General features: G+C 36.1%; 1 protein-coding gene across 1 annotated transcript in view; it reads right to left on the bottom strand.

Moving 5' to 3' along the window:
- Window positions 1-20,652, bottom strand: part of C2CD5 (C2 calcium dependent domain containing 5) — a 73,323-nt gene that overhangs the window by 40,986 nt on the left and 11,685 nt on the right. Inside the window, exons 6-12 of the mRNA XM_074161658.1 lie at window positions 18,295-18,493; window positions 15,545-15,696; window positions 12,480-12,674; window positions 10,044-10,129; window positions 9,068-9,100; window positions 3,944-4,052; window positions 2,049-2,114 (exon numbers count right to left, since the gene is read on the bottom strand). Of these exons, the coding sequence (XP_074017759.1) occupies window positions 2,049-2,114; window positions 3,944-4,052; window positions 9,068-9,100; window positions 10,044-10,129; window positions 12,480-12,674; window positions 15,545-15,696; window positions 18,295-18,493 (840 nt within the window). The remainder of the gene's footprint in view (window positions 1-2,048; window positions 2,115-3,943; window positions 4,053-9,067; window positions 9,101-10,043; window positions 10,130-12,479; window positions 12,675-15,544; window positions 15,697-18,294; window positions 18,494-20,652) is intronic.

The raw sequence follows: 20,652 nt of genomic DNA, 5'->3' as shown, positions 1-20,652 counted from the left end.
TAGAACGGGGAGACGAATAGAAATCTTCTCCTTTGGTTTCTCAATAACTGATCTGCATAGCATATTCATTATTCCAGTCTACAGACAGAGTTAATGTATATGTAATCTGCAACTCTATTATCCACCACGCATCATATGTAACGACTGATCTACTCTCGTCCTCCTTTCTTCTTCGTTCAGCAACACATCTAGCACCGTAAAAGAAACGTAATTCCACAAATATGAGCATAACCTGCTCAGTCCTTAACTGGTAGGATTAATCAAGACCGTTACAATGGGGCTGCTGACATGCATCAAGGCAACAGAAATACAGACAGTTCTCAGTGAGGTATTAACTCTAAAATTACTGTTTGGTTTGGACCTCTCCAAAATTTTTGTCTAACAATCACCTCTGGATATAAAACACATGTATCTGTATAGATATATCTATCTATAGATAAATGTGCCTTCTTTTTCCTGCTATTTCGAAAAAATGTAGACTATTGTTTTAGATATTCTGTCAAGAAATGAATTCATTACTTCCCCGTAGCTTCCTAGGCTTACGTTTCTGGATCACTTTCTAGCTTAGCTCAATGTATGTTTAGTGTCTGTATATGACTCAGTCACATCATTATTCTAATAAAATTCTTCCACGGTAACATTCTACTAAACACTATCTCGAAGAAGCAACAATTAATTCAAACTTTTCAAAGTAGCACACAAGATGAAAAATTTCAATACATTTTTAACTCCTGGGATCAGCCTATGCTATACCAGTAACTGATCTGAGAATTTCATATTATTTTCCTCCAGAAAGTAAAATTCATTTCAAAAGATCATCACTTTAGAACAAGCAAATAAAACCAACAAAACCAGAAAACCTCATAATTATAGTATTACAGGACAGTCACTGTAGCAAGGAACAAGGATAACAAAAATGAGCCAACAGGTCTAGGCGCTAGACATTCTTAAACAATTTGTAAAATGAAAAATGCAGAGAGATAATTTAAACTGATGTTTAGAGCATGACACAGAGCTGCACTGCAACAGTGAAGTACCAAGAAGGAAAGTTTGTTTCCACGGGAAACAAACCCTCAGAGGTCAGCTTTATACCTTCTTACTGTGCCAGCTTTAAAAAACATCAAAGTCTGGCAAGGTCTGCTGCCTCGGATATCATATGCAGTGAAGTTATGCCTGCCTTTCTTCCAAAGCATTCTATGTTTGCAGAGAGAAAGCGGAGAGAAGCGGGTGGCGGGTCGTCTTTCTCTCTCCCCTACAGGCCAGTACTCTACATAGCTTTTATGTATCAACTCATCCGTTCCCTCTGCAGCTGTACACTCTGATCCCTAAAACTGCATAAAAAAATAGAATATCGGGGCTTCTTTCAACTTAAGTGTAAAAGTGATTAAAAAGTTCAAATAATTATCCTGCAAGTCCTGCAAGCTGATCGCATTTTACAATACAAGATTTATGAACCAGACTACATACTGCCCTTCTCTTCAAAATGATAGTCCTCTTCATCTATTTTCCATTCTCTTGGACAATTTTTATATCTATTAGTCAGAAGAAACACATTCATCAATTTCCTGAAATCAACAGAACTACAGCTATCCTTCAAAAAAGTGAAAGCTCAAGCAAAACAAAACAGCACCCCACAAAAACCAAACCAACCAACCAAAAATTATTTAAAAAAAAAAAAAAAAACCAAAACCAAAAAGAATTCACACCTGACATGATCCCAACTGTATATATAAGAATCCATCCTCTTTCCCTAAATTACTTGCTTCATGGACACTGAGCTGAAAGCTACTACAACATAATCATCTGAACATTCAGCTTTCCAGATTGATATTAAATTACTCTTAGCAATACTATTTTATAATAAAACAATGTTTTGCAATTTTAAAGAAAGCCTTTAACAACATTAAAACAAGACATTTAGGCATTTGATGATTAAATAGATTTAAATTTGAAGCATTAACCTCAATATCCTACAACATGTCTAAGAACTTCACTGAGCTGCCATAATTTCTGTCAGCGTATGTAGTACTGAATGACTAGTAAAATACCTGAATTGAAACTATTCCAGTCTAGCAGTTTGTATGATCTTGTGTTACCCATAATTCCGACAAAGGCTGAGTTCAAAACAGCAAATTAGTAGATCAGTTATAGGAGCAGAATAGTGAAAAAAAAAAAAAAAACTACCAACAAGAACACAATTGACAACACCACTCCACAGGAACTGGAAAGACACAGACAGCAGAGTTAATAAGAGGCTGAAATAGAAAGGGAGAAAGGAGCATGCTATAGCAATCTAGCACTAGGCGTGATCGAAGTGTACAGTATATAGCAATTATTCTCAATCCACATTCAAATGTTCTTTCCTCTTCTACATCTTCCTGTTTGTGCATTTGCCAGTTTGCTTCCTTTAATATTTCACAGACTTATTTGACTCAAACGCTTATTACGATCATCACTATATCAGAAAATTTTTTTCTACTTCTTCACCCTCCCTCCCATAGACATGTGTCTTCATTCCCCCCTTTTGTTTTCATTGTTTTGCAATATACTGAGCTCGAAGTATCATGCATCTTACATTCACTTGTCAGGAGCAATCCACAAGTCCCATAAAAACACTGCAAAGAGCCACTTAGATGTGCAAATATGCACCTCTATCTTCTTTCTTATCCTGCTTTCAGTCAGTTGGTAAAAATACAGGAGTGCAAAATGCAAGAAATTACTTTTTAAAACTTCTGAGCAAAATTTTTTTTTTTCCATTTCGTCTTAACCAAATTTATCACACAGTAAATTTTGCACACAAGTGATCTGTATCAGAGATCGGCTGAAAATACAGAAGCCTAAGGCAGCTTTGTGACAAAGAAAGGGAGGACTTGCATATAAACTATACTTTGACATTTCTCTTAATCTTCTCTCCACTGTGTAAATAAATCTTAAAATAAGGGGGAAAAGAACAATATTGTGTAATTATATGCCTTAAAAAAAATCCCTTGAAGTAGGGGGTTTTAATCCAAATTAAGTCTCAGATTTTATTTCATGTTGTCAGTTTACTGAATCTTTATAGATCAGCAACAATCTACCTGCTTGTACAATTACTTGCCTTGGGCCATAAGATGATGAAGGAAAAGGAACAAAGATTATTTTTTTTTTTCAACTGCTTTTAAAGATGCTGTTCCACAAACTTTATTTTATTACTCCTGACTAGTGCATGCAAAACCCACTACAGGTTCTATTTTTTACTCTCTTCTGCATTTTTAAGTGTGCTGTTAACTCCAACCTTTTAACAGAGCATTCCTCAGCTTGTCTCAGTGAATATAACAACAAAGTCTACAGAGTAAAAAGTCACTTAATTCTGATGTCAGAACTAGGACATGCAAAATACACATGTTCCAGCAGTGGGGTTCCCAGACAAATACTAAATAAAAATCTTAAAGTACTGTTCAGCATATGTTTTTAAGAACGGAAACAAAGCTGTAAAGGTTTTATCGAAAGAGGTTAAAAACATGTATTGAGCTAAATTGTAGTCATTAGTCCTTAAGGATTTCAAGGAGCTGAAAATTAGAAAACATTCATAGTTAAGATCAAGTATTTAATCTTATTTTTATTTGAATGGAAAACTTGCATCAAGTTATAATATTAAAAAGTGGTAAAGAAATAATTAAAACCTCAATAATTCAAAGACAGTTTTTAATGCAAAGTTACTGGATTCAAATTACTTCATTACTCCATTAACTGGCTGAAAAAATTTTCACTAAAAACACACCCTCTGAATAACTATTATTTTTCAAGCTTAAACGATTGCCTGAAAAATATTGCTTATAATATACATTGTTAGAACAGATTTGTATCTATTCAAATACTGATATGTTATAAAGTTATAAAGATTAGAAGTACATGATCATTATGACCGGACTCGGGCAAGGAAGTTGTTCTTGTATTAACATACCAGGATTGTGAATGCGATCCAGGAGCTTCACAGACCGTGCACTGACAACACCACCAACGTGGACAAGAAAGCCTGGTGGAAAGGTCGTCAAGGTAAAAAATGGAAATTCCTGTTATGATTAAAAACAAACATCAAATGACTGCTTACCAACCACTGCCCATTGCCAATAAACATGCAGTGAATCAATAACTTCCCTGAAATACAAGCAAAGCAGTTACGTTAGGCCAAACATGTCCTTCAGGCTTACTAAGCACTATGTCACCATACATCTTCATATACCCATAGTGTAACAGAAGAAGAGGTATTATACAATATATGAGTACTTTTCCCCCATAGAGTTGTATCTCAGCACGGTATCAATAAATAATCAACACTTTACACATCTGTGTTACCAAAGCCTCTATTGGTCCACTTTTAGGATGGCAGTTAAACAATATAATTCTGCTTTCATTAGGTGACAGAAAAAAGAGGAACACCATTCTCCATTTCTTAGGTCTTGTCACAACCAACTGCAGTTTGACCCTGAAGCCCAGGGTAAAACAAACTGGAGTCTTGCAAGAATGCTGTATGTCCTATCACAGGACAACATACCTAAAAAATATTAACAGATTGCTCTGCTACTGTTGTAAGCTCTAAAGGTATCAAGTAAATATCCACCTTCTACAATAAAGTACAAAGTATACAATAAAGTCAAAGTCTTTGAAATACAACTCTAAGTTCTTAAACTACAGAAACTCACTTCCAATTAATTTGCACAAATTAGTTTTTACCAATTCATAATTAAAATGAAGAATTTGTAAGTTTCAAAAACATGGTTGATACAAGAGGCAAAGTAAGTGATAACTGTAATTTTTCATGACACACGTGATGAAATAAAACAGTCATCTTCAAAGGAGACCGGAAAATTCAAACTGGAAGATTTTATTTTCTATGGAGACATTCTATGGAACGTCTAATACACAGGTGATAGCACACTCATGGGGGAAAGGCAATAGATTTATGTTCAGCAACTCTAAATGCATAGAGGCAAAAAAAGAAAAATAAAAGAAAAATCATGCAATCACAGTTTGTATAGTCATGATGATTAGTTAAATGGAAAAAATAAACACCATAATTTTATATGAGAGAAAGTACAGCATAGATTCCTTTCTCACATACTTGAAGCACTTGCAACACTACAGTTGAACTGAGCTTCTACCTAAACAGTGTACATGCTGCAGATTAAATGAGGATCGTGGTTCTTCCAGCAATACATAGCATGAAAGGTCCTCTTTAACTAAAGCCCAATGCAGATTTAAAAATTAACATGTCAGAATTCTTAGCACCTTTCTTATTAGAACTCTTACAACTTTTAAAAGGTCCTACAGCCTTCAAGTTTTCTGGTTTTTCGTTTGGCCTAGACTTTTCAACAGTAAGAGGCAAACTTTGAAATCAGCAACCATAGCATCAATAACCAGAAAAAAAACCCAAAACAAAACCAACCCCAAAAACCACCAAAACCTGCAGTCATGCCCTATAATGCAATTAAAACCAGGACGATTTCACCATAGGACTCTGCAAACCAGCTTAACTAATCTGTCTTCAGGAGCACCGCTGGATCACCAGAGAGGGCTACAGGAAAGATTCCCCAAGAAGGTTCTAACAGATCACAAAGTGCTTTGCAGGTTATCAGAACAGTCAGAAAGCTCGGACTACAACACAGTCTGAACTCCTTTTCTGTACATTTTTCTTGCTGAAAAATGGAAAAAAATGCAGTAGATCAACACTTTGTTATAACCCTCTTTGACTATGGGGCTCGGCAATATCAACTGTTCAGTGAGGCACAACTATACTGGTAGTATTTGTCCCTGTATAATTCCGTGACGCTCATTCTGCATAACATATTTATATATATAACATACACATTTGCTCTGACCCTTGAATGTAGTTATCTGACATTAATGACATTAAAAATAATTAGCTTTTCCAGAACTATAGAAATGAATTAAAAAGTCTACTGCATATGCCAGCTGTATGAAATTCCACTAAGCCTATACTACATTTATATTTAATACATACATATATATATACACTCACACTTAAACTGTGCTAACGCAGTGTGTAGTGAACAAAGGGAATGATACTCCATGCTCTAAAGCATAAGCAAATCTGATGCTTTTTAATCTATACAGAAATTCAGAAATTAATTTTTATCTTTTCTTCATTTTCGTAAGTCATTTTAATACGTTCAGACTTGCAGTTTGTCCGATTCCCTACACTACAAACCAGGAGTAAAACTTTAATGTAATAACATGGTTTTATCTCAATCAATATATTGGTACTTGCAAGTCTATATTATGATACATGCTAAAATTAGACCTATGTCCTATCAGTTAGTTTCAGCCACAGACCAGTCTGGGTAACTGACTCACTGAACCGTTCTGACATCCTCTTCTTTCATTAACAATGTCTCATTCATTCTGATGCAGACGGAATGCTGGTCTCTTCTCACAGGTAATTAATGACAGAACGAGAGGGAATGGCTTCAAGCTCCAGCAGGGTAGGTTTAGACTGAACATTAGGAAAGAATTTTTCACAGAAAGAGTGGTCGGGCATTGGAACAGGCTGCCCAGGGAGGGGGTTGAGTCACCATCCCTGGATGTGTTTAAGAGCCGTTTAGATGTAGTGTTGGGGGATATGATACAGGGGAGAACTTTGTAGTGTAGGGTAGATGGTTGGACTCGATGATCCCAAGGGTCTCTTCCAACCTGGATGATTCTATGATTCTATGAATTTGACCACTTCATATGATGGGCGCTTCCTCTACCCACTCTCCCCCCTTTTTTCTTTTTTAAGCTCATGTAGCGGTTTGGGGGGGTTTATTATTATATTACTCAAATACAAGTTCCACCCTCAATTACATGTAGTAATCTGTAATACTACAAAATTCTAATTCTAATAAGTTATACTTATTGCATGGAAAACAGAGATTCCATAAGAACCAGACGCAGTGTGTCCATATTACAGATCTCCTCTATTACTGCAATTTGCAAAGGACTATCTTTACATCAAGGTGATCTAAGAACAGAGTATTCCTCTGTGTGAGAAGACACGATGATCTTAAAGTTCCCAAGCTACAACTGAAGATGGTCAATCATTTTACCAATACCGATTCACTACGCCATTTCGCCGTCACTGACTGCACAGACGATGGAAGAACTGTCACTGGTTTAATCCTTCCAACTACATACGAGATTTTGTAGTTGGCATTTGGGGAAAGTTTGGTAAGGTTACAATAAAATCCTTATACATATTTGTTTAATACAACGTTTAAAAACGTTTCTGTATACGCATACATGTATTGCTAGTATTCTTCTAACGACATTTCATACACACACAAAATAATGAAAAAGAACACAGAACAAGGCTACACACACATAACATTTGGTGTTAGTGGCAGCTGAAGCAGTTCTCAGATTCCCTTCCAGCCATTCACTCATTCCCATCATTGTACCACCCCCTCAGTTAACGCTCAGGTACGTTTAGAGCTTTTTGGATTGAATTAGAGGAGGGAACCAGTCCACATTAAAATACTGTTAATTTCCTGGTTGAAATTATTTTTATTCTAAGCACAGTTACCGCACCATCTCATAAGGTGGCCAAACAATCGTACAAATTTCCTTCAACTGAACTGAGGGGATGGGCTAGATAGCAACAAGAAGTTGCTGGAAAAAAAAGTTGCTTAAGCCAGCATTTCAGCCAAAAGAATCAGACAGAACTGCACTCTAACACAACAGTTATCTAGCAGTGCTCTTCAGAGATGAAGATCAACAGATCTCCTTTTTGAACAGGCAGCAGCAAAGATGTCTCAAGCACTTGCAGAATGCAAACGTGGAGGAATAAAACAGCATTTGTCCAACTGGAGGTCAACAGAGATACAAAATACCATCAAGAGCAGCATTTGGTCATTGCTACAAAACACAGGCTAGTTTTTTGTGAGTAAAGGAAGCTCAAGTTTTCCGACTGATGGAAATATAGCATACACATTTATAGATAAAAATATACACAAAGAAAGCTGCTAAAAATATATTAACGCACAACATAACATGTATGTGAGTTTTCCACAGCTGGTGTGTTTCCCGAAAAAAATCGAGTAAAACTACCCTTCCAAGAAAATCTGTTCTGGTTTGCAATTAGGGTTATTTAAGTAACATATTAAATATACATTCGATTAAAAGAAAAAAAAAAAAAGCTGTGCAGACATCCAGTTAAATGAACTGGTTTTAATACGCATTACTATATACCCGAGTAAACTGAACTAAGACTCAAAAGAACTTACTATATAAATCTGGAAATATATACAGATTGAATTTATTGTTTTCCCAAATAAGTGCTACTCTAAATAACCCAGAAGGAGCTAGAGTGCACCATTTACACGTGCAATATTAAAACAGAAAAAATAACTAGAATGAACACCGCTTATGAGCTACTCAACCTTAAGGTAACCGTAAGAGGTAACGACAGCAAAAACACATCCAATATGATATTTTCAGAAAGACAGTATGAACAGTTTTTTTTTAATCAATTAACAGTCCACATGTTTTGCTACATCTTCATCAATAACAGACTCTACATGTTTTACAGGCATTTTTTTTCCACTAGACAATGCACAGGCCTTATCAAAACAATGTGCAAATAATTCAAGCTCTAAAAGTACATTAAGTGCTCTTAATTTACATTTTTAATTGTTTTTAAAAGCTTCCTAAGGAAATAACAAATCAGCCATGAAATGTCTGAAACGCTAGCAAAAACAAAGGTAAACAGAGAAAAGGCTCTTTTTACAGCACTTTTTTCAAACTTAAACATTAAAAGCAAAAAGCCATGGATTTGTATTTAAAGATAAATTAAAATTTTAACTGAAATATATCAACATGCAAAATACTAACTAATGAAAAATATGCCAATCTGATAAATGCTTTTAAAATAACAGAACAAATAAAAAACAAACCTGCATAAACAAGACTACAAAGAAATCTGCAAAACCTCACAAAAAAGAAAATCAAAATATTTCAAATAATTGTTTAGAAATCCTCAGTACAAGAAAAAAGGGCTACAAAGAGAGTCACACAATGTTTTGGAACATACCCGCCTTCTACAGAACCTATGAGGCGATCCTCCCTTAGCAACGGATAACACAAAAAACGAGAAGAGAATCATCCACTTACTTAAAATAGTAGCCATTCACTTATATTTCACAGATGTGCCTGATTTTGTTTTCAACAAACTTATATGGTTCTATGCAAGTAGTTCAGGTAGACAGAAAGAGTCATTAAACTAGTATTTATTTCCGAATAGGAAAACATTCCCACTTCTTCCTTCAAGACACCTCACTGATACCATTTTGACAAAAAGCAGTATATGAACTATAAAAAAAGAAAGCGGCAAGGGCTCATTCCAAAATTTAAACGAAGAATTAAAACCACTATTTTTATTCTACAATCTATTCAGCGTAACAACAAACAGATAGCATTTTCAGTCCTAGAGAGCTTCTCCAAAAAGCTGTAAATCTGTAACGCCCCTTTGGGGTTTGGGAAGTGGGTTAGGTTTGTTTAATTCCCCATTTTCTAAAGGCTACATGCACACCATTTCATGCAGTACAACAAAGGCTAAGGCATGCATCAATTCTATTTTTCAAAACTGAAAGTTTTGCACTTAGGAATGGGATTTTCACCTTTAAAAAAGCTATTTCAATGTTTCTGAATTTGGTTTCTGTAAAAACTTTAAATACACGATAGTAAAGTATTAAACTTAAACAGAGCCTTACAGAGACTAAATAGCAGCAATTTTTGCTGTAACAGTTTCTTATAACACCAACTGTAATCACCTGAGTGCTGTGCACATTACAGTTATTTGCTCCACTTTTCTTAATGCTTTAGTAATACATTAAAATTTAAATAATCTGTGTATAAAAGGGCTATTAAACGTTCAATATTTGCAATAAGTTTTCAGACCTAAAAATTACACATATTTTTAAACAGCAAGTAACAGGAAACAAATATTTAACTTTCTACAAGCTAAATTCACTTTAGTAGATCAGAAATATAAGTATAAAATGCCTTACCCTTTGTTCCAGAGCTGACTGAGTCTGTTGTCGTAGAAGAGTTTTAAATGGCCCCCCTTCTTTTCCAGCACTCCCACTGCCCATTCCTGAAGAGTATCAGTACAAATAACATTCAAAGAAGCACATATTATAATTTGTAATCAAGCTTTAATTTAAAAATATATAAAATAGTCATTGAAAACAGTCAACTTATTCCCATGATTTTAATTTTCAGAAAAAAATACTGAGTATCACAGTTTAATCTGGGGTTGGGGGGGTGTGTGTTTTGGGGTTTGGTTTTCACACGATTAGTAGTGGTTTTTAGCATTTTGACAAAATGCCCCTAATCTAGGATCTTTTTCTTTGTTTCAACCTGAATTAAAAAAAACTTCAAAATACAGAGACTTAAAGATCTGGGCTTGCAATTCTTTTTTTTTTCTTGTTAGTATTGGGAGTTCTGCCTATGATTTCAATATAGAACTGCCTTCTCTGCTTTTCGCAGGAAGTTTCTATATAATCAGATGTTCAGCCCTTACCAAAAAGGGCTGCAATGTCACCATTAATTCCACACTATTGAACAATGCCTCTCTGCCAGAGTACTCTATAGTCAAGTTGCTCTCTCTACTATCATTATCATTTAAAAAAAAAAAAAGTAATAAAAATCTGGCTGATTTCCTAGCCGCTGGGAGGAGACTGTACACATTAACACAGCAATACCTATACAACGATTGAGACCAAAAAGAAAATTGCAAAGGCAATGGACATTCTTTGATTTGCAATATAAACTCTGAAAAATATTAGCAATTCTTTTTATTTTCTTTAATATCTATGCTATGAAATATTAACTCATGTGATTAATTCAAATAAGCGAAGGACTACAGCTCAGCATTTAAAACTTCCACACTTGTTTGATTACTATATTTGCACACACATAACCTGCAGATTATCTTTAAGTGAAAATAAGAAATAAACTCCAATTATTTGGAGTTAAACTCCGCCCTAACCCCCCAATACAGGAGCTTTTCAGAAGAGACAGTAAGTTTATCAGGTACACAGATACCGTTACTATTGAATTATCTGTCATCAAGGACCTGTACTCTTAACTGAGTGTGTTGAGATGCAGGTTATATGTATGACGGTAAGCTATTTGCTCTATGGTTAGAAATCACAGAAGTAAAAAATAAACACATACCAAGGGTGTGTTTTTCCTAAAGTAAACACAATGCTAGTGAATCAGATTTTCTTGGCAATATTTCATGCCTAAAAAACATACTATCATTGGTATTTCTTGTATTGAAAACCATCAGAGCTAACTCGACAAAGCAAAAATAAACACGTAAGTTGTATAGGAAAGCACAGGATAAAGAACAAAAAAAAGTGTCAGGAGCAGGATGAAATACAAACAGCACAGTGCAAACAGTAATGAATGAAGCAAGTATTTTCTTTTACAGAATTTATAACTATTTTAACATAACAATTCCTTGCTAGTTTCCTTTTTCTTCTGATCAAGCATCTAATAAACATGAATGAGATCGTACATCTACATCAAAGTGCAGTTATTTGTTTTAACCAAAGGCTGGGAGATCTAGCAATAATACCGGACTTAATGTGTGTTAATTCATTCCTAACATTTTCAAAAATTACTAGGCTATCATTACCATATAATTATATATAAAAATACTGTAATTTTTACAAATATTTTTAGCTGTTCTTGGATAAGGAAACAAAAGTATTAGTATCTGTATAGTCCCATTAAACAAGTTTACATTGCTTTTACTGTTTGGCATTGATTCTAAACATCATTGTCAGGGACTATACAATATTAAATACAGACAAACACAGCATAAATACTGGACACGAAACAAACTCAAAAAATACAAACTAATCAAAATAGTTTCTACAGAAAAAAAGCAGGAATAACAACTATTTAATTTAAATATATGAAAATAATGCATGTCAGTGAAATGGAAAAGGAGGCAGTAAAAATAAAAAGCTTGCACAGGTTTTGTTTAAGAGATTAATTTAAAGAGCAGAGTTGCTAGCCATCTGATAGCCATTGTTTCAATAAATTATGAATGAATTAATGAGCAAGTGCTTGTTCCATGCAAAATATAGGAACAACAAAGTGAAGGGAATGAGGGGGATTAAAAAAAAAAAAAAAAAAGCCACAGTAAATTATTTTAGTCCAATTACCAAAGGAAATTTTGCGAGGGAAAAGGAGAAAGTTCTGTAGCATAAACTACATATGTTTCATATCCTTTAAGGAGTTCTGAAGCTGTTTCAAGCTTCTGGGCAGAGGTGAGAGATGGTATGAATAGTCATGTAGCCAGCAGTTTTCAGAGGCTATTGAACAAAAACATAGGGTTATAGAAGGCTGTGTGTTAAATGCCCCCATATCAACCAACAACAACATTTTCTTAAAAGTTTGTTTAAAAGGCTATAATAGATTGATCCTACCAGAAGCAGCCAGAAGCAGCTCTTCAGTGAAAGAAACACTTTTCCTCAGAACAACTGGGCTGACATGGCTAGAGTGTAGAGGGTTAAGGCTAGACCCCGAGAGGAGGAGACGGGACTTTTTAAGATGTGGGGAATCACAAGAGAGTGTAGGGGAGCTGGGAAACAGGAAAATCCTAGGTCCCTGTGGGGAAGGTGCTGTGGAGGAAAGTAATAGAGACAAAGAGATGTAGATTCAGAAGATGACTAAAGAAACAGACGGAAGAAATCAAAATGAAGCATTTTTTTTTTTCTCCAAATGAACCAGCACTTACTGCTAAATTATTTCTCAACGTACAAAGAAATGGAATGACAATACAGCTCCACAATGTCAATGAGATGCATGTTCTCAAAAATCATGACCTGGTTAACTTTATTTATTTTTTTTTTAAAAGCCATGGTAAGCTAACATTTATTTTAAATTTTATACAGAATTTGATAACAAATACTATGGAGTAAATGTTAAATAACACAGTCTTCTCACACAGTTAATCTGATTATTTTCATTATTTCAGTATAAAGTTATTTTCCAGAGAAGTCATGGATTTGTTTTATGATTTTTAGAGTCATAAATCTTGTAGAATTCTAAGTACCCGCAAAGAAAAGGAGTTCCCACCTTCTCAATTTCCTCCAAACATATACTATGTCACATCAAAATGTATTACCTGATTGAAATGTTGTGGGTTTTGTTGGCCTGATATTCTGACAGTTTGCAGTGGCATAAAACATATCACTATTCACAGAAGAAGTCTCACTTCAAACCAAAACAAGCTTTTTTGGCACAGAATAATTTCCCCTCGTATTTAGACCAGATAGAGACCCGAACGGTCTCTATCACATAACACAATCACAATTGTATTTTATAAAAGATATTAAGGTAATATTCTCCTCATTTGAAGCTACTGAAAACTGAAACTTGGATCTGCTTAAGCATCCAGTCTCCTCTATTTAGTTATTCATATTGTGAAATTGTGGTATCTGCACTCTTTTTTCCAGGTTAGTCTCCATCTCGAACACATGAACAGGCTAGCTACCTGACTGCAAAGTAGAGAGGAATATAATGTACTGCAGAAACATCAGAAAATACTCCATTTTTCACATCAGTGAATCCGAGTAATGAGTATCTCAAGTCTGATAATGTGTCACGAAATGTTTGAATTTTTTTTTATTATTCTTTTTTAAACACTAACATCACCAACTTTCACACTGAACTATTCCAACTTAGTAACAGTCTTAGGAAATGAAACCAGAGGTCTAAATATACACAGGGAATTGTTAAAAACAACATACTAAATTTAGTATGTTATGGAAGCATCTTCTGCATATCATCAAATTTTTGGTAAAAGGTAAAACAAACAACTCAAGAGATACTGTCCTTTTAAGCTATTAAAGATTCAAAATCTAGTATGTAACACCAAGATACAGAACTTTTAAATGCAACCAGCAAATCCTCTTAAGACAAGTTTCAGTAGCACAGTCAAAAGCTGCCAAAAAGACAGTAGTAGTAAGCAAAAGTATGCCCACTGTAGCTTTACTACTAAAAGATAGCTAAAAAAAAATATATACTTGAAAAATACCTAAAAATAAGAGGTACCAATTACACGATCTGTTTCAGTTCTGACTGAACTGACTAAAGATGAGAGGGCCCATCCACCTACATAACATTGCCAGGAATGATATGAGGTTGCTGCTTTAAAAACTTGCCAAATTCACAGTGAGTTGCCACCTTCACAAATTCAGAACATTTACATCTATAAAGATGATCATCTATGTTACATTTTAATATTTTACACAACATGATTCTTATCACAGAAAAATCTCATCAACAGAAAGAGGTTTTCAAACACTCAGCAAACCACACATGAATTTGTGGTTCTCCTGCATATTAAGCATCCAGTTATATTTGTAGGTCCTTTAAACAAGTGACCACCATAGGTTATCCACAAAACAGTCATCATTTACACAAAAGGACCAAAAAAAAAAAAAAAAAGACTCTGCTTTTTTCTGTTTAAAAACGGGACAGAAAAGATAGTGCTAAGACAGACAACTTCCTACTTGGGAACACTTTTAAGTAGATATCTAGGTAACTGTGTAAAATAATTAATATAACTGTATTTGAATGCAACACTTATCTGCTTGGAAAAATTTTTCCATGGGGAAAATCAAGTGAAGCTGAGTCAACTACTTTAATATGCTTAAAAATTGTCCAGATTAGATGGAGACAAGAATGTTCTGAGCTCCAAATACCACAATTTAAAACACCATTTAAAAAGCAACCAAACTTTTATAAACAATTACGCAAAATATTTTGCCCTACAGCAGCAAAACTCAGGGCATTCATCAAATAATGAAGAATAAACAAAAAATAATTCTTTGAGTTGTGCTGACAGTATTACTGACATGATTCTAACCACAGACTGAAAAATAGGGAAGGAGGAAACAACATGTTGAAGAAATTATGATAGACCAATGGAGAAAGAAAAACACTTTTTGAAGATGGCTGGAGTATAATTTACTTTCAAAATGTATGTCAAGCCATTTCCATATACCAAGGAGAATAAAAAGACAGCAGCTGCTACATTTCTAGTATCACATTTGCAAAAAGGAGTTAAAAATCACAGAGAAATGTATACAATATACTTATAGCACAGGGCATTAGGCTTTAAGATTAAATAGGTTTAGTAACGCTGTCCTTAACATATTGTGGTGAGAAATGTACTCCCATGATTTGTAATATGAAATGGAGGAAATAAGAAAAAGGCAGTTACTTAGGACTCCCTTAATGCTCTGAAATGTTTTATACTGACTTGAATACAGTTGTGCTAGAAATGTCATTTTAATGTTATCCAGAATAGTGGAAATATAGGCAGGATTTAAATTTTCAGCCTTTCAAGCTTGAGGTGTGCTATCTGAAGTCTCCAATTTCCACATCATTTTGATAACTTAAATGCCAAAAAGCAAAAAGGGGTTGAATGAAAATATAAAAAGAGAAACACAAATTAAACAAAAAGTGGGTGGAAGTGCCTTACCAGTTTTGGGTGTCAAACTCAAATCTGTGTCAGAAGAAGAGGACTGTCGACTGTAGGACTTGGAAGGTGAAAAGGAATAGGTTTGGTTTTTCAGAGGGGTGGAGGGTCCTGATGAATGAGTATTGGGATTGGGATCTTCATTGAAGGGAATCCTGCCAGAAGAAGGTGGAAACATATTCAGTAATCCTGTGCCAAAGGACCTGGCTGACAGCAGCATGATCCAAACACCAGGATGGGACTGGGGCAGGGCCATCAGCTATTCCTTAGGTGCGAGACTGGGGATGAGGCCAGAGGCAAAGAAATGCTGTTTTACCCACTCAGCATTCTACAGATAGATGCTGATAATCTAGAATGAAACAATTAAGCCAAATGAGAGGCATGAGATGTGACAAAAAAAAATTATATATATGCAAAAGAAAAAATTGAAAACCGTTTATGGCTTAAAAAACTGGTCAAATACACAATGCTTTGAGTTAGTTTAGTAAAGAAAAAATGATTTCAAATTATATTTGTGTTTATACATATTCATACACTTATGTATATACACACAATTGCATTTCAAGGAAAAAAAAAAAAATGTTTCCTTATCCTATAGCATCAGCAGCATGCCACAGCTAAAAACAGAGCAAAGAGGAGAATCTTTATGGGAACAACTATATTGACAAACAGTTCACTTATGCACAGATTGACTTACCTGCTCTCTAAAACCATCTCTTCCACAAATGGCACATACTCTTCCTATAACCATTTTGAAACCTAAATATCATATCAGAATGACGCTTGAAAGCAATTACGAACTCCAATCAAAATGTGAATTCGTCCAATGAATGTAAAATGGTGAATGTTCCCCAAATTGTTTTTACTTAATTTCTTAGGAAGTAAGCATGTCAAAAAGAAATGAAGAGTGTGGCTTTGTGGAAGAGACTCTGATGCATTTTCAAGAAATTATTGCCTTTGTTTCAGCAGCTGCACACAGAGTAGTTCTTCACTGACAACAGAAGGTGTCTCCATGAGAAAATGAGGGAGAAAAGATGGGTGGTACCTGCCTACACTGCCTGCCTGCCTGCACTTTGCGACCACTGTGCCTGTGGCCTGCCTCTCCCCAGCTCTTGAGTCTGAGCAGTCTCGTACCAGTGTAGATGAGAGTGGGAACAGACACAGAGAAGTTCTGAGTAAGTCGTGAGCCAGTAGCAGTGTGAATTGGGCTGTTGTGAGTCGAGCGGCATCCATGGCTTGGCGGATGAACCAGCGGAGACCTGAGAGAATTTGCAGCCAAGGTGGAAGAAAAGAAAACAATACATACAAACAGGTTGCAAAGTTATGTTATAAATGATTTCAGGGAAGTTTAGCTAGAGGAGATCTCTTACTTTAAGCAGACTCTAAGAATTTAAATTCCTAGCATGCAAGAGTCCAGATGAAATAAAAAGATAGAAAGGAACCGCTTAAGCACTAGCTTGTGAATGCGTAATTAATTCTTTGGCAACAAGGCATCAAGTTAGTGAAGTCAAGAATAAGAAGTATTAGTTGATTTAATAGCTTTGTCCCTCAGTCCAAAAAACAGGAATGTTTCTCAATGATTCTGACAATAGCCACCACTAAGCTGAACGTGGATTATTTAGGGGGTGGAATTTCCACATTTTGCCCCATAGTGAAAGTTACCGATTTATTTACGAATGCTTTTTAATTTGGTAGTTACCAAGTCCTCTTTTTTTTTTTTTTTAAATCACCACTGTTATTTTATGCTGCATTGTACCCAGAAGCTCTTTTGATGGCAAATTTTTAAAATTAAGACAAGTTAAACAAGCTATGGTTTGAAATAGAAACCAGTACCTTTGAGAAGTCAGAGCATACTGATGCCTGTACAACAAAAATGCCTAACTACTATACTAATGACAGAACAGTTCAAGCTAATGAAAATGACCAATTCAATTAATATCTCTGGATATAGCATAAGTAGTATACTTTCTGGTGCTGTTTTTTCCTTCCAGAAATTGGACCGCTCTATCAAACACCAAATAATTAATCCAAGCAACAAAGTAGTAACAATCTGAAGAAGACTGCAAGTATTTTTTCTCTTCATTTGTATGCACGTAAAAAAATTGCATTCAAACTGTGTTTGGTGCTGCAATAGATATAATAGAGATCAAGAAATTCTACCCCTCATCATAAAGAGTTTTCTTTGCAAGTACACTGTTTAGCTGTTTTGCAATAGCCCTACTTGTTTTGCAACAGTAAAAAGCAAAGTACACACAAAAAAAGACGAGACTACTTCAGGATCATTCTCTAAATCACTGACAGAACTGTCTGAATTCAAATTTATCTTTTATGTTCAGCATAAATGCTCAAACCTGATTGTACTGAACTTGGAAAATCCTGAACAGAAGGTATATCATAAGAAGCCCTCACAAAAATATTTATTGTACAAACATAAGAGTCAAGGCAGAACTAATTATTAGTTAGGAAATTGGTGGATCACAACACAAGGATACATAATACCATTGCTATATAAATTCAAAAAAGTCGTATCAAGTAAGGAACACCACTCCAGCTTCTAAAAAAATAACATAAGTAATCCAACCTAAAACATTTCAAAATTGTGGAATATAAACTGAGTTGCAGACAAATAGAACTACAAGAGAAAAACAAATTTGAGGGGAAAAAGGAAATCACACCAGTTATGTAAAACTGAATGAGTATGAAAAGAAGAGAGATGAAACTTGTTTACCTACAAACTATTAATTCATACTTACTCCTTCATTTCTTTGGATGGGGAGTTACATGCAGGTAAAAATGATGATGTGTTACTTAATTTATCCAACGTGCAGGCTGTTCCTATGGCTCGCACTACTAGTCCAGACTCTCCCTCCAAATCAAAGCACTGCAAATAACCAACAACAGCATTTCCTCTCATTTCAAGCACCTTCAAGCCAATCTTCCTTTGCAATTCACCTACAAAACAAAAGGTAGAGAGCTCATAATCACAGCGAACTTTCCCTATTCTTTTCTGTGATCTTTAGCCTCTGCTTTTGAAATTGCCAACCAAGTCATTAAAACAGGTAATAGATACAACCTTACACAATTATGCCAAGCAGCTGGTCACTGTCTCTGCCTCCTATAACATAGTGTACTCATGATTTGCACAGCTTTTTTCCTTTTTTCTCCAAATCTATTCTGATTGCCAAAACAACACATCATTTCAGAAATGTTTTTCTCTGGATTTTCATTAGTTTCTCCCTTCTTATTAAGAGAGAGAATGAGATGGCCAAGCTATGTGCTGGAACACACATAGGTTTCTAAATACTCCTCCATACAGTTCAGAACAATACAACATCTTTGAAATGTTGATCATCTTCAGTGAGCTCTCACGGCAAGTGCAGGGCAGCCGAGGGATCAGGGCCAGCCAGCACGGCTTTATGAAAGGGAGGTCCTGCTTAACCAACTTGATCTCTTTCTATGACCTTGTGACCCACCTTCTCGCTCAGTTTTGGGGCCGATCTTGTTTAATATCTTTACTGATGATCTGGATAAGGAGACTGAGTGCACCCTCAGTAAGTTTGCAGATGACACCAAACTACGTGGGAGTGTTGATCTGCTTGAGGGTCAGAAGGCTCTACAGAGGGACCTGGACAGGTTGGATCAATGGGCCAAGGCCAATGGGATGAGGTTTAATAAGGCCAAGTGCCGGGTCCTGCATTTTGGTCACAACAACCCCAGGCAACGCTACAGGCTCGGGGAAGAGTGGCTGGAAAGCTGCCCAGCAGAAAAGGACCTAGGGGTGTTGGTGGACAGCTGGCTTAACATGAGCCAGCAGTGTGCCCAGGTGGCCAAGAAGGCCAACGGCATCCTGGCCTGTCAGGAACAGCGTGGCCAGCAGGAGTAGGGAAGGTGCCTCTGGACTGGGCACTGGTGAGGCCTCACCTCGAGTGCTGTTTTCAGTTCTGGGCCCCTCACTACAGGAAGGACATGGAGCTGCTGGAGCGTGTCCAGGGGAGAGCCACCAAGCTGGTGAGGGGTCTGGAGAACAAGTCATACGAGGAGAGGCTGAGGGAACTGGGCATGTTTAGTTTGGAGAAGAGGAGGCTGAGGGGGGACCTCATTGCCCTCTACAACTGCCTGAAAGGAGGGTGTAGAGAGGTGGGTGTTGGCCTCTTCTCCCAAGGGAATAATGACAGGACCAGAGGAAATGGTCTGAAGTTGCGGCAGGGGAGGTTTAGATTAGATATCAGGAAGAATGACTTTACTGAGAGGGTGGTCAGGCACTGGAACAGCCTGCCTAGGGAGGTGGTGGAGTCGCCATCCCTGGAGGTGTTTAAGAAACGCGTAGACGTGGCACTTCAGGGCACGCTCTAGTGCCCGAGATTGTTGGTTTGTGTCTGTTTGCGGGTGGGGTGGGGTTGTGGGTGGTTGTTTTGGTGTTTGGTGTTCTGGGATTTTTTTGGGGTTTTGTTGGTTTTGGTGGGTTGTTTGTTTTTTTTTTTTTTGTTTGTTTGTTTTTTTTTGTTGTTTGGACTCGATGATCTCAAAGGTCCCATCCAACCAAAAATATTCTGTGATTCTGTGAAATCCCTGTGGATAGGCATCTGTATTTTTTTACTTACAAACTTATTTAAGCATTTTTCAACCTAAGTCATACTTTCTGCTCTTTTTAAATTAGTAGTGTTTATTACGGCAGCTTCAACTACAAAATGTAACGCCAATATTCCACTCTCACTGCAAACAAAAGACCGCCACTTCTCCTGTATTAGCTGCACACAAAGACTGAGAGACTGTAACTCTACGACAATGGTCTGCCATAGATGCTTAATTAGCAAGATGTTTAGAAAAAGAAAAAAAAGTTCATTGACCTGTGTAGCTAGACAGCTAATACTAGGTGGAAAATATCTCTCTTCTGATGAAAATGAAAGTTTTCCAAAATCCTCTGCTAACAAACTCAAAAAGGCTTACTGTCACAGAGGATAGCCTAACAGTCCCGATGTCAATGGTGTTAAGAAATCAAGTGGAATGAAATTATCACTACTGCTTTCTAGAAGCTCGGTTTTAAAATTACCAGAACAGGTTCCTATTGGATATTTCTTAACAGAGGCTGAAATAATACCAGTACTGGTCTT

This window comes from Numenius arquata, chromosome 2 (genome assembly GCF_964106895.1).
Source record: "Numenius arquata chromosome 2, bNumArq3.hap1.1, whole genome shotgun sequence".
Taxonomy (NCBI): Eukaryota; Metazoa; Chordata; class Aves; order Charadriiformes; family Scolopacidae; genus Numenius; species Numenius arquata.
The sequence above is the reverse complement of the archived record's forward strand: the minus strand, read 5'-3'. Positions and strand labels throughout refer to the sequence as shown.